Source organism: Lepus europaeus, chromosome 10, assembly GCF_033115175.1.
Source record: "Lepus europaeus isolate LE1 chromosome 10, mLepTim1.pri, whole genome shotgun sequence".
Lineage (NCBI taxonomy): Eukaryota > Metazoa > Chordata > Mammalia > Lagomorpha > Leporidae > Lepus > Lepus europaeus.
The window spans coordinates 304772-317201 of record NC_084836.1 but is presented as its reverse complement, the minus strand read 5'-3'; the positions used below and the strand labels follow the sequence as shown (position 1 = coordinate 317201).

The 12430-nt window shown below is 63.8% G+C and overlaps 1 protein-coding gene across 10 annotated transcripts in view; it reads left to right on the top strand.

The window, feature by feature from the left end:
- Positions 1-12430, top strand: part of PPP6R2 (protein phosphatase 6 regulatory subunit 2) — a 98424-nt gene that overhangs the window by 84096 nt on the left and 1898 nt on the right. For 6 of the 10 annotated variants that reach the window (XM_062202625.1, XM_062202627.1, XM_062202619.1 and 3 more), the window contains 13 exons: positions 759-823; positions 2623-2738; positions 4392-4477; positions 4862-4942; positions 5275-5372; positions 5536-5593; positions 5847-5971; positions 6166-6323; positions 7656-7800; positions 7893-7957; positions 8532-8727; positions 10557-10724; positions 10804-10973. In XM_062202625.1, coding sequence (XP_062058609.1) covers positions 759-823; positions 2623-2738; positions 4392-4477; positions 4862-4942; positions 5275-5372; positions 5536-5593; positions 5847-5971; positions 6166-6323; positions 7656-7800; positions 7893-7957; positions 8532-8727; positions 10557-10724; positions 10804-10852 — 1410 coding nt within the window. In that variant the 3' untranslated portion in view covers positions 10853-10973. Of the gene's footprint in view, positions 1-758; positions 824-2622; positions 2739-4391; positions 4478-4861; positions 4943-5274; positions 5373-5535; positions 5594-5846; positions 5972-6165; positions 6324-7655; positions 7801-7892; positions 7958-8531; positions 8728-10556; positions 10725-10803; positions 10974-12430 lie in introns of those variants that run through there. The other 4 variants (XM_062202621.1, XM_062202622.1, XM_062202624.1 and 1 more) reach the window with 4 other exon arrangements.

Genomic DNA, 12430 nt, shown 5'->3' with positions numbered 1-12430 from the left:
TCAGGGTCACCCCTGCATGGGGTCCAGTGTGACGTACAGTGACTGCTGGGGAGAAGCAGCTGGCAGGTGGGCGCTGTTGGTGATCAGAGCCATGGAACGGGACAGGGCCTTCAGGGGCTGTGCAGGCCAGCAGGGGGCCTTCATTGACAGTGAGGCCATAGGTGGATATGGATGCAAGTTCGGGTCCAGGATAAACTTCCCAGGTAGAAGAAACAGGAGAGGAGCCAGTATAGTGGTGCACTGGGCAAGGCTGCCACCTGTGATGGCATATGCATGCTGGTTTGAGTCCCGGCTGCTCCACTTCCAATCCAGGTCTCTACTAATGTGCATGGGAGAGCAGCAGAAGATGGCCAGGTGCTTGGGCCCCTGCACCCATGTGGGAGACCTGGATGGAGCGCCTCAGCAGACGGAAGATCTCCATCTCTCTGTGTAACCCTGCCTTTCAAATAGACAAGTCGGAAAGGAAAGGGAACAGTAGAGCCTGTGTTCGCCGGGAGGCCAGGGAGAATGCTGGCGGCTCCAGGCGGCCCTTCTGGACTCCGAGAAAGGGGCAGGGCAGGGGCTTTCCCGAAGGCTGGAGGACAGAGCGTGTCGTCTCTGCTGCTCTTCACTTTCAGGGCATTCAGCGCTGTGAGCCTGTTGAGGCCCTGGGCAGGGACCCAGAAGCTGGCCTGTGAGGATGTCCTACCCACAGGGTCCGCAGTGCTGATGTCCGGGGGCGGGGGGGTGCAGACCTCACTCAGCACCTGTCTCCCCAGCTGTTCCAGAAGTGCTGCCTGGTCCAGAGAATCCTGGAGGCGTGGGAAGCCAACGACCACACACAGTAAGAGCCCTCCCTGCTGCTGGGCTTCAGAGCTGGCCGGGAGGGAGGGCACAGAACAGGGTCAGGAAGGGGCAGGCAGGCGACAGTCTCTGCTTCTGAGAGCCCACGCCGGTGTCTGCCCACACCAGGGTCTGCTTGCCCCTATCTTGCGCTGGCCTTGTGTGCTTGAGGTCCCACATCCATACTTGAACTTCCCCAGGAACCTGGACTCAGTCCGTTACCACTTACTCACAGGCGTGCATTGTGTCAGTCTTTGCGCGTCTTCCATTGAACTGAGTGCCCCTCTGGGCAGGAAGCTCGTCCTGCCTGTTGTCCTGTATCAGAGTCCATGTCTGCCCCCACCCATGTGCTGTCCTGCTGGGAGCCGTTGGGCTCTGGGAGTGTGGGGAGGGGCTCATGGGAGCCCGAAGGGGTCTGAGTGCTGCTGTGGGACCTGTCACCTGGACCTGCTTGTGGGACAAGCACGGACTGTTCCCCACGTGGGCTGAGTCCTCAGGCTTGGGCTCCATTCCTGCTCTGCTGCCGCGTCCAGTGGCATCTGGGCCGACACTGTGTGGACTCTCTCAGTCCTGCAGCCCGGGAGTCGGGCACGGTCAGTGTCAGCAGCGCTCCACGGTGGGAGTCGGGCACGGTCAGTGTCAGCGCTCCACGGTGGGAGTCGGGCACGGTCAGTGTCAGCGGCGCTCCACGGTGGGAGTCGGGCACGGTCAGTGTCAGCACTCCACGGTGGGAGTCGGGCACGGTCAGTGTCAGCGGCGCTCCACGGTGGGAGTCGGGCACGGTCAGTGTCAGCACTCCACGGTGGGAGTCGGGCACGGTCAGTGTCAGCACTCCACGGTGGGAGTCGGGCACGGTCAGTGTCAGCACTGCACGGTGGGAGTCGGGCACGGTCAGTGTCAGCGCTGCACGGTGGGCACGGTCAGTGTCAGCGCTCCACGGTGGGAGTCGGGCACGGTCAGTGTCAGCGGCGCTCCACGGTGGGAGTCGGGCACGGTCAGTGTCAGCAGCGCTCCACGGTGGGAGTCGGGCACGGTCAGTGTCAGCGCTCCACGGTGGGCACGGTCAGTGTCAGCGCTCCACGGTGGGAGTCGGGCACGGTCAGTGTCAGCACTGCACGGTGGGAGTCGGGCACGGTCAGTGTCAGCGGCGCTCCACGGTGGGAGTCGGGCACGGTCAGTGTCAGCACTCCACGGTGGGCACGGTCAGTGTCAGCGCTCCACGGTGGGAGTCGGGCACGGTCAGTGTCAGCGGCGCTCCACGGTGGGAGTCGGGCACGGTCAGTGTCAGCACTCCACGGTGGGAGTCGGGCACGGTCAGTGTCAGCACTGCACGGTGGGAGTCGGGCACGGTCAGTGTCAGCACTCCACGGTGGGCACGGTCAGTGTCAGCGGCGCTCCACGGTGGGAGTCGGGCACGGTCAGTGTCAGCGGCGCTCCACGGTGGGAGTCGGGCACGGTCAGTGTCAGCGGCGCTCCACGGTGGGAGTCGGGCACGGTCAGTGTCAGCGGCGCTCCACGGTGGGAGTCGGGTACGGTCAGTGTCAGCGCTGCACGGTGGGCACGGTCAGTGTCAGCGCTCCACAGTGGGAGTCGGGCACGGTCAGTGTCAGCGGCGCTCCACGGTGGGAGTCGGGCACGGTCAGTGTCAGCGGCGCTCCACGGTGCTGAGATGGACAGGGACCTGCAGGTGCTGTCTGCACACAGGCATCTGGAGGCAGGGCTGCAGGGTGGCACTGAGCAGGGGCAGGCGGCTAGCAAGGACGGGGCGGGGCGGCCATCTGGTGGTGCCTGTGCTTTCAGGGCAGCAGGTGGCATGCGGCGTGGGAACATGGGCCACCTCACGCGCATCGCCAATGCCGTGGTGCAGAACCTGGAGCGGGGCCCTGTGCAGACACACATCAGCGAGGTCATCCGAGGTGAGCCCACTGGAGCCCCTGCCCCTTCACAGGGGGAAACCCTGACGGGGAGGGGCCACGCAGCCTCCTCGTCGTCTGGCCTTCTGCTTGGGGTGGGCCTGGGGCCTGGGTGTGTCTGAGCACAGCGTGCAGTTTGTGGTCCTGCATTGGTGCTCAGACCGCGGGCAGCGAGGCTGATTTTCAGCTCATGGACCACCAGAGTCCTGCCTGACGCCACAGTCCTGGCCCCATTTCAGCTTTGCTGTAATCTCAGGCACAAATCTCGGTGGAGCCAAGGGAGAGAGTTGCGTCTCATTCCATAGCAGTAGGCAGTGCCCGAGCCTGGTGTAGGTGGGCAGCCCCATCCTGGGACCTGAGCAGAGCAGCCCCCAGCGCAGGGCCCTCCCCCGGCCAGGTCCTGCTCCTGCCCTCAGCCTGTGCCGGTGGCTGCCCCAGGTACCCTCCTGTGTGCCCTCCAGGCCGCTGTGCCCGTGTCTTCCAGTCCTTGGCACATGGTGTGGTTGTGGTCATGGTCACGTGCCATGAGCCTTGTCTGAGCTGATCAGGGGAGGTCCGGTTTGGCCTTCCTGAACAAGAGGACCCTGGCAAACCTGCGTGGGGTGACTGGAGAAGCCAGGAAGTAGGGTGTGTGTGGGTGGATGGCACCTTGAGGCCAAGATGGCCAGTTTGCTGGCAGGCAGCCGTCACACCTGCTGTACCCAGACGGGGCCTTGGGCAAGACAGACAGGGGGCGGGGCCTTGGGCGGGACAGACAGGGGGCGGGGCCTTGGGCGAGACAGACAGGGGCAGGGCCTTGGGCGGGACAGACAGGGGGCGGGGCCTTGGGCGGGACAGACGGGGGCAGGGCCTTGGGCGGGACAGACAGGGGCAGGGCCTTGGGTGGGACAGACAGGGGGCGGGGCCTTGGGCGGGACAGACAGGGGGCGGGGCCTTGGGCGGGACAGACAGGGGCGGGGCCTTGGGTGGGACAGACAGGGGGCGGGGCCTTGGGCGGGACAGACAGGGGGTTCTGTCTGGGGACCTGGCCCTCATTCTGGGACTGCATTTCCCCCTGGAGGAGAGGGGAGTCTCACTGCTGTAGGGGTCGTGTGGGTGCTGCCTGGCCCAGGGCAAGCCTTGGCACAGCAGGCTAAGTCAGTTGTACTGCGTGTGTGGCTGACATAGGTACAGGCCAGGGAGGGCCCTGTGCTACTGGAGGGGCAAAGCAAATGGGATGGGGTGGGAGCCAAGGCAGGCTGCTAGGATGGTGAGTGAGGAGGGGAGGGGCAGGCCGGGAGCTCTTCGCCTGATCTTCCTCACCGCAGACCATGCGTCTCCGGGGCTCCATCTCGGGAAGACCTGCACTGGCCTGCTGGTGTCTGGGCTGCTGCCAGGCCTGCCAGGTGTGGTGCAGGAGTCAGGTGCTGGCAGGTTCTGCTCGGGATTCCTCAGTCAACTCGGAACTGTGCCTGCCAAGCTCTCAGGACGATGGCTCTAGCCTCAGCGGCCCCGAGGCCCCAGGGCTCCCGGGACGGTGGCCTCCTTCCTGTCACCAGGCACTGCGCTGGGCCTCCAGGCGGGCTGACCGCTGACCGCAGCAGCACAGCCCTGTCGGGACTCCTGGGCGCCCGCTTGGGGTCCCCAAGGGCTCACCTGGCAGCATTTGCTTTGCAGGGCTCCCTGCGGACTGCCGCGGCCGCTGGGAGAGCTTTGTGGAGGAGACACTGGTGGAGACCAACCGCAGGAATACCGTGGATCTGGTGAGGGGCTCGGCTGCGCCCACGGCCACGGCCTAGAACACCTCCCCCTGCAGCTCAGGCTGAGGGAGGCATGAAGGCAGCTCTGCACTGGGCCACGCCTCCGCACCTGCCTCACGTGCACGTGCCCACATGTGCCCCGGAGAGTGGTGCGGCCGCTGTCCGTGTCCGGAGCACGGCCCCCTCCCTCCCTCATCAGGAGCTGTTACTGCCCTGGGGAGCCTGGGCGTTCCCTCAGCCTTGACCTCACCTGGGCACCTCCTTCCATGCCCAGAGATCTGACAAGCACCAGGCTGGACTAGGCCAGATCTCTGGGGCACTGGGCCGTGCTGGGTGTGGTCTGGGGTGCCAGTGGCTCACATGCCCACCCTGTCTGGCCTGTTTTAGGTGGGCACTCACCACCTTCACTCCTCAAGCGAGGACGAGGACATTGAGGGCGCTTTCCCTAACGAGCTGTCCCTTCAGCAGGTGAGGGCGTGGCCGGCACTCTGCACCCTGCCGGGCAGCAGCGCTCCATCCTCTAGGCATGGCCTGGTGGCGTCTCGCTAGTGTAGGGGAGAGGTGGCTCCTCCCCCAGCACATGTCGGGGAGAGGAGGATCTGGGGGAGACCCCCAGAGTCACTTTACCTTGAAGAGACTATTGGGGTGCACAGTGCACACACACGAGTTTGCCTGGAATCTCTGAACATCAGAACCCAGAACCCACTGTGCTGGAAGGAAGCTCCTGAACAGCCAGAGGCTGGCTTGCCCAGGAGCAGCCTCAGGTCTCAGGCTGCTCCTGACGGGCCCTGACCTCCCAGGCCTTCTCCGAGTACCAGATACAACAGATGACCGCCAACTTTGTGGATCAGTTCGGCTTCAACGATGAGGAGTTTGCAGACCAAGACGACAACATCAGGTGAGTCCAGCCAGACCCCCGGGCCGAGGCATGATTTCCTGTGCCACTCAGGTCCCTGGAGTCAGCTCCCCGTGGTCCTGCCCTGGGCCCCTAAGGGGACAGCAAATGACACCCAGCCCCATGAGGCTGGAAGCAGGCTAACGGGTTCCCCTTGCTCTTGCAGCGCCCCGTTCGACAGGATTGCAGGGATCAACTTCAGCATCGACGCTGAGGAGGACAGTGTGAGTGCGCATGTGCCCAGACGGCTAGGTGTGTCCCTGGCTGGTGAGAGGCAGATGGGGGCCACGGGGAGCCCTGAGCCAGGGCTGGACGTGCCCCTCCTCGGGAGTCCGGGACGGCGCCGCCTTCCTTGCCTTCCCACCCTGCCCTCCCACCAGCTAGAGGTTCTGTGTCCTTGAGCCAAGGCCTCTAGAAACCGCGTGGAGCCAGGGCCTCCCACCTCCCAGAAGCCAGCCTCCGCGTTCTGCCTTGCAGCCCAGCGCGGCTCTGTTTGAGGCCTGCTGTGGAGACCGCATCCAGCCCTTTGATGACGACGACGAGGAGGACATCTGGGAGGATCAAGAGACTCGCGGTGCCACTCGGGTGATGGCCAGAGCCAGGTGTGGGGCCCTTCCATCCCCCGGGGCCTGTGCTGAGGGGTGCAGTCGCCCTGCTGTGTTGCTCACGCTGGCTCCAGGGGAGCTCGGGGGCCTGCAGAGGCACGGGACCCTTCCCGTGGAGGCGGGGCCGTCACTGGCTCTCCAGTGTCCGCTGTCCATCCTGGGCACCAAGCATGTCACTGCGTGTCCTCCAGGTTTGGTGCCCCCCACGCCACAGACAGCTGCTCCAAGAATGAGCTGGAGCACAGAGGCCGAGAGAGGAAGGTGGAAGGGGACGCGCCTGCGGCAGGCACCGCCTCGGCCCCGGCCCCTGCGCAGAACAAAGGCCTCCCCCTGCAGGGTGACTCAGAAGGTAGTGCTGGGAGCTGGGTGGGCGGGGGCGGGGGTGTTGGGGACAGGACATGATGTCCTGGCCTGTGCTTTGCAGGGATTTCATGGGCATGAATGGGTCTCGGGTGGGCTGTGGCCTGGAGCCTGCAGCCACCTGCACTTGGCTCCGTGCAGACACTGCCGGAGGGAGCGGCTCTCCCAGCTGTGCTGGATGGGCCGCACTTACTCACCTCAGCCATAGCTGACAGCTACCCAGTTTCTTTTTTTTTTTTTTTTTTAATTAATTTATTTATTTGAGGGGCTGATGCTGTGGCTCACTTGGCTAATCCTCCACCTGTGGCGCCGGCATCCCATATTGGTGCCGGGTTCTAGTCCCGGTTGCTCCTCTTCCAGTCCAGCTCTCTGCTGTGGCCCAGGAGGGCAGTGGAGGATGGCCTAAGTGCTTGGGTCCCTGCACTCGCATGGGAGACCAGGATGAAGCACCTGGTTCCTGGCTTCGGATCGGCACAGCGCCGGCTGTAGCGGCCATTAGGGGAGTGAACCAACGGAAGGAAGACCTTTCTCTCTATCTCTCACTGTCTGTAACTCTCTGTGTGTCTCCCTCTCTCACTGTCTAACTCTTCCTGGCCAAAAAAAAAAAAAAAAAAAAAAATTCATTTATTTGAATGTCAGAGTTACACAGAGAGAGAGGCAGAGAGAGAGAGAGAGGTCTTCTATCCACTGGTTCACTCCCCAACTGGCCACAATGGCCAGAGCTGAGCTGATCCGAAGCCAGGAGCCAGGTGCTTCTCCTGGTCTCCCATGCGGGTGCAGGGCCCAAGCACTTGGGCCATCCTCCACTGCCCTCCCGGGCCACAGCAGAGAGCTGGACAAGAAGTGGAGCAGCCGGACTCGAACTGGTGCCCGTATGGGATGCTGGCACTGCAGCCAGCGGCCTCACCCGCTACGCCACCATGCCGGCCCCTCCCCAGTTCCCATCGGGGAGGTTTGTCTCCTGCACAGCCTGGCCGTCCCCGAGCGCAGCCGTCACAGCAGCACAGCCCACCCCACACATCCCACCTCGGGAGACCCTTGCTCACCTCGGTCCTAGGGGTGGTGCCTAGCCCTCCGGCCACGTGGAGAGCTGTGTGACCAAGCCAGGATGAGGCCAGGGAAGGGGCAGTGGTGCCTGGCCAGCTGCCCCACCTTAGCCGTTCAGTCCTGGATCAGGACGGATGGGGCAGGGTGTGCAGCCGCCGCCACAACCCGAATGTCGGTGCGGGAAGCCAGAGGAGGGTTTGCCCACGAGTGCCTGCCTGAGCTCCACATCAGAAGGCACACAGTGAATCCACCCTTGACCGCTGCGTCCCTCCAGCAGGTGCAGCGTGGATGGCAGTGTTCGATGAGCCCACGGCCCCAGGAGTGGCGCGAGACGTGGGTTCCAGCGTGTGGGCAGCCAGCGCCGCAGCTCCGGAGGAGAAAGGCTGGGCCAAGTTTGCTGACTTCCAGCCTTTCTGCTGGTAACAGACGTGTTCAGGGGTCGCCCTGGAGCATGGCTGAGGTCAGGCAGCCGCGTCCCTCAGGGCTCAGCCTGTCCTCGTCCTCTTTGCAGCTCTCCCGTGGACACGAACCACAGCCGTGCTGAGGGTGGCAAGGGCCAGGGCCAGGAGCAAGCCTGTGAGTAGGAGCAGCTCCAGCAGGGGTCCTAGCCTCGCCCAGGCCGGCCACACCGTGGGGACAGGGAGGAGGCAGCCGAGGCCCCAGATGTGACCACGTCACCGTGACGATACGGGATTTGTGTGCACTTGAGGCTGGAGCAGCCATGTGCAACTAGGGCGACTCCCCCAGCCCGGGGGACGCACAGGAAGGGCAGCAAGCCATTGGTCTGTCCAGGCTCACGGCCAGGTGTGCAGCCTGCATCTTGGACAGCAGCATTAGGGTTCTGGTGAGGAGCGTGTGGACAGGCCATCGGCACATGCACACTTCCGTTCCAGTGTTGGGGTCCTTTGGGCTTGAAGGTGCCTGTGGCAGGGCCACAGAGGCAGAGGGGCCCCTCTGAGTCCCTGCTTCCTCTGAGAACAGAGCATGGCTGCCGCCCTGTGGGGTGGGCACACCAGGTATGAGAGCCCGTCCTGCCGGCCCCATGTGTGCGGCAACACCCACGGCAGGTGCCACACACGGACCCACACCAGTCTGGGGGATTGCACCGCTGCCCTCGCCAGTGTTGAAGGCCTCTCTTTGTTCGCTGCAGTCAGCCCGGCGTCCCCGTGCGCCTGGAAGGTGTGTATCCCCGGGAAGGCCCCCCTGACGGCCTCTGACAGCAGCTCCTCGGGCTCCAGCGGCGAGCACAAGCAGCAGAAGGCGATCGGCGCCGTGGAAGCCATGAGCATGGGCCCTGGCTGGGAGACCTCCTTACTGCCCAGAACAGAGGCGGCTGCTGTTGGCAGGTGTGCAGGGGTGTGGCAAGCCCGCCCAGGGCCCCTGAGTGCACATGGGTGGTTTCCAGGCTGCGGGCAGCTGGCTCATCCCTAGCTCTTGGCTCCCCTGGGGGCGAGCTGAGGCTCTGCCTGCCGCCTGGTGGCCTGTGAGCTGCACACGTGGCTCTAGGGAGTGACACACACACACTGCAGTGGAGTGGTGCAGGAGACAGCTCCCACCAGAGAAGCCCTGACTGCCAAGGACAAGCCCAGCTCTGGGGGTTCAGGTTGGGCTGAACCATCCAGAACCTGGGGTTCCCCTGGATGGTGGGGGGAGGAGCACCCCATGGTCTTTGACTTCATTGTCCAGCAGGCTGTCTGGTGGGCTTGCCCAGGCACGATCTTACCGACCCCTTAACCCAGACACCTAGGAGATACCCCTTGAGCTTGGAGCAGGGAACACACAGCATCTGAGGACCATGCTATGGCACCCAAACCTCAACTGGGAGCTGGGGGCAGCTTCACAGGTGGGCAGAGGCCAATCCTGCCCAAGAGCCAACCTGTGGGGGCGCAGAGGCTGGGGCCTGCTGGTCCCTGATACAAGGCCCCTGGGATCCATCAGAGACCGATCCCTCCTGGCCTTGTAGGCAGAGGGTGGGTGAGCAGCAGGAGCTGGGTGCCGGGGACAGGAAGTGGTTTGCAGGAGGGCAGGTTGGCTGAGGTGGGTGTCAGGGTCAGAGACAGTGAGACTGGGGGCTGACGGGGTGGGGAGGTGTACCTGGCAGGCTGAGTGAGGACATCTGTCTGTCCTGGACCCCACAGACCACGAGGTGTCAGCCACATAGGCACCAGGGAAAACACTGCATCCATGCTGGCGAACGGCACCTGTGGGCTCTTGAGCCATCGTCCCTGAGTGCACCTGGCTGAGGTCTGGAAGGGTCTAGAAGAGGTGCAAGGGTGCCTGTCACCTAGTGTGACCCTGCCCTCGTGGGTGGGGAAGGCCCTGCTTACTCTCCGTGCCCCTCCTGTGGTACTGGAGCTACAGGGGTCTCCCCAGCCAGCCTTCATGCTCATCACCCAGCTGGACACGTCCTGGCCAGCAGTCCAGCCTGGGCTCACATTCTCACAACCTGGGCATGCCACTTGGCGTGGGACCCAGGCTTAGAGCCCATGTTCCAGAAGCCCGACAGGGCATGGCCTGTGTGGCCACCGACAGCCCAGGGGAGGCGAGTGAGGCCCATTCTCCCTTGACGCTGGGTCAGTGAAACGGTGACAGGGACCCGGGCCACAGTTCCTTGGGTCCAGAGTGCAGGAGGCGCCCGAGTGGGCTGGGAACCCCTGGAGTTCCTGAGCCTTTGTCCTCTCCCAAGTATTTCAAGAACAGCTCAGCTCAGTTCCATAAAGCAGATCCCTTCTCCCACAGGCAACTGCACAGAACCACAGCCGACCTGGCGGTGAGCCCCTCCCTGTGCCGCACGTTTCGTGTCCTTGTCCTACAGCAGGCCAGACGCCCCGGCTTGCTGGTGGTGGCTAGCCTGCACCTTTGGGTGCCTGACCACTCCCAGAGCAGACCCCCTAAATGCCAGCAGGTCCCCACTGAGTTGAGCTCACAGAAGTAGCCCAGGCCCTCAGAGATGACCAAGTGCGCTCTGGTGGGGGCTGGAGGTCCGCTTATCCTGACATTGGCAAATTGGGTGGCGCAGCTGCCTGGCTGGGCATAGCACCGGGGCCACCTCCCGAGGGCAGGAGCAGGAAGGTGCCACAGTCAGTGCTCCCAGGCCACTTCTGGACCTCCCCCCTGCTGTCCTCATGCACCAGAGGTTGGCTGGCGTTGACCAGAGCCCACGTCTGTCACACAGGACCCAGTGTGTCGACAGCAGACCGCCAGACCCCACCTGCCCTGCACCCGTGGAGATAACCAGGGCCCCAGCTGTGGCTGCCCCAACAGTCTCTTCCGCAGTGGCTGTGATGGTCACCACAGCGGCCCCAGCAGTGGCGGCTGACCTGGGGACAGTGACAAAGGACAGGTGAGCAGACTGGGCAAGGAGGGCACGGTGGGGCTGGACGCAGGCCCCGGCAGTTCCAACCCTGCTCCCATTCCCGCAGGGAGACAGACACCCCGCCAGAGGGCGCTGCCTTGAACGGGCCCGTGTGACGCTGCTGTCGCCCGGCCACGGCCAGCCCTTGGTCAGGCTGAATCCTTAATCAAGAAAACTACCTGGTGATGCAATTTTTTAATTTAATTTAACTTAAAAATAAATGCTGCATTGGTGAAACTGGTGGCTGGAGCCAGTCAGACCCAACTTTCGTCTTTCCTACCTGACCCTGAGCAAGGCCTTAGGAGGACAGGATGGACCTGGTCACCCCCAGCCCAGGCCCCAAGCACAGCAATAAGGTCTTAAGGAGTGCGGCCTGTGCCTGTGGGAGCCAGGGGTCGTGACCACCGGCGCCACCAGGACCCAAGGGCAGCAAAGGCGTGGGCCGCAAGGTTCCGTTCACTTTTCTTTTTTAAATAAGCAAATACAGGAAGAGCTGGATTTTTTGCACTTTGTACCGACTTGTAGCCAGGGTCTCCCCTGGCTCAGAGCAGAAGAGAAGGTTGGGAAGGCCCAGGACCTAGTCAGAGCTGGTTTGGCCTTGTGGGGTCAGACTGTGGGCTGTAGTTGTCCTGAGGCCCTGGGAGCTGGCCTGAACCAGAATGCAAAACTCAACTGCCTTAACAAAAACAAGGCCCTGGAGGCCTGCTGGGGGCCCCCACCCGGGTCAGGCAGACACACTCGGGCGGGCAGGTGGTGGTACCTGGAGGCCTGCCGGGGGGCACCCACCCGGGTCAGGCAGACACACTCGGGCGGGCGGGTGGTGGTACCTGGAGGCCTGCAGGGGGCGCCCACCCGGGTCAGGCAGACACGCTCGGGCGGGCGGGTGGTGGTACCTGGAGGCCTGCCGGGGGCCCCCACCCGGGTCAGGCAGACACGCTCGCGCGGGCGGGTGGTGATACCTGGAGGCCTGCCAGGGGCCCCCACCCGGGTCAGGCAGACACGTCGCGTGGGTGGGTGGTGGTACCTGGCAAGAGGGGCTGCAGTAGGCATGTAAAAATTGGCTTAGTCGTGCTGGGAAGGGCACGGTCTCTGGGAGGGTCTGAGCGGTCATTTTATGTTGAGTCCATTCCTAGTGTGCTGGTCTGACAGGGCAAGCCCCCAGCTCCCAATAAAAGCTGCCATTCGCACAACCTGTGTATGGTTAAGGTGAAGCTGCAGGCAGGCCCTGGAGGCCCAACCAGGCTGAGGGGTGGGGGTATCTCCTCCAGCACCTCGGCTGCACCCCCACCCGCCGACACATCCCTGGTCATGGGGGAATGAGTCTAATTTCTGAAAGAATGGTGAACTTTACATAGAAAAGCCTGAACCTCAGGAGCCAAGCGCATCCCCAGAGAACAGGTGCAGCCGAGGGCTGTCCAGGGCTCCACCCCACCTGTGCCAGCTCCCTCCCGAACCTCCTGGAACCCTGGAACACCACGTGCCCTGACCAGGCGAGCGGGGCAGGTGGACACCAGACCCACTGGAGGGTCTCCTTCCTGCCCTTCTCTGTGGGTCCCACACACCCTCAGAAGCCAGGCGCCCCCAACTCCCCTCCCCCGACATCAGGAAGGCAGAGCCAGGGTTCTCTTCCTCACTGCAGATGTCGTGGGTGCTGGGAGCCTCGGTCAGGGCCCATCCATGTAGGCTGCAGGGAG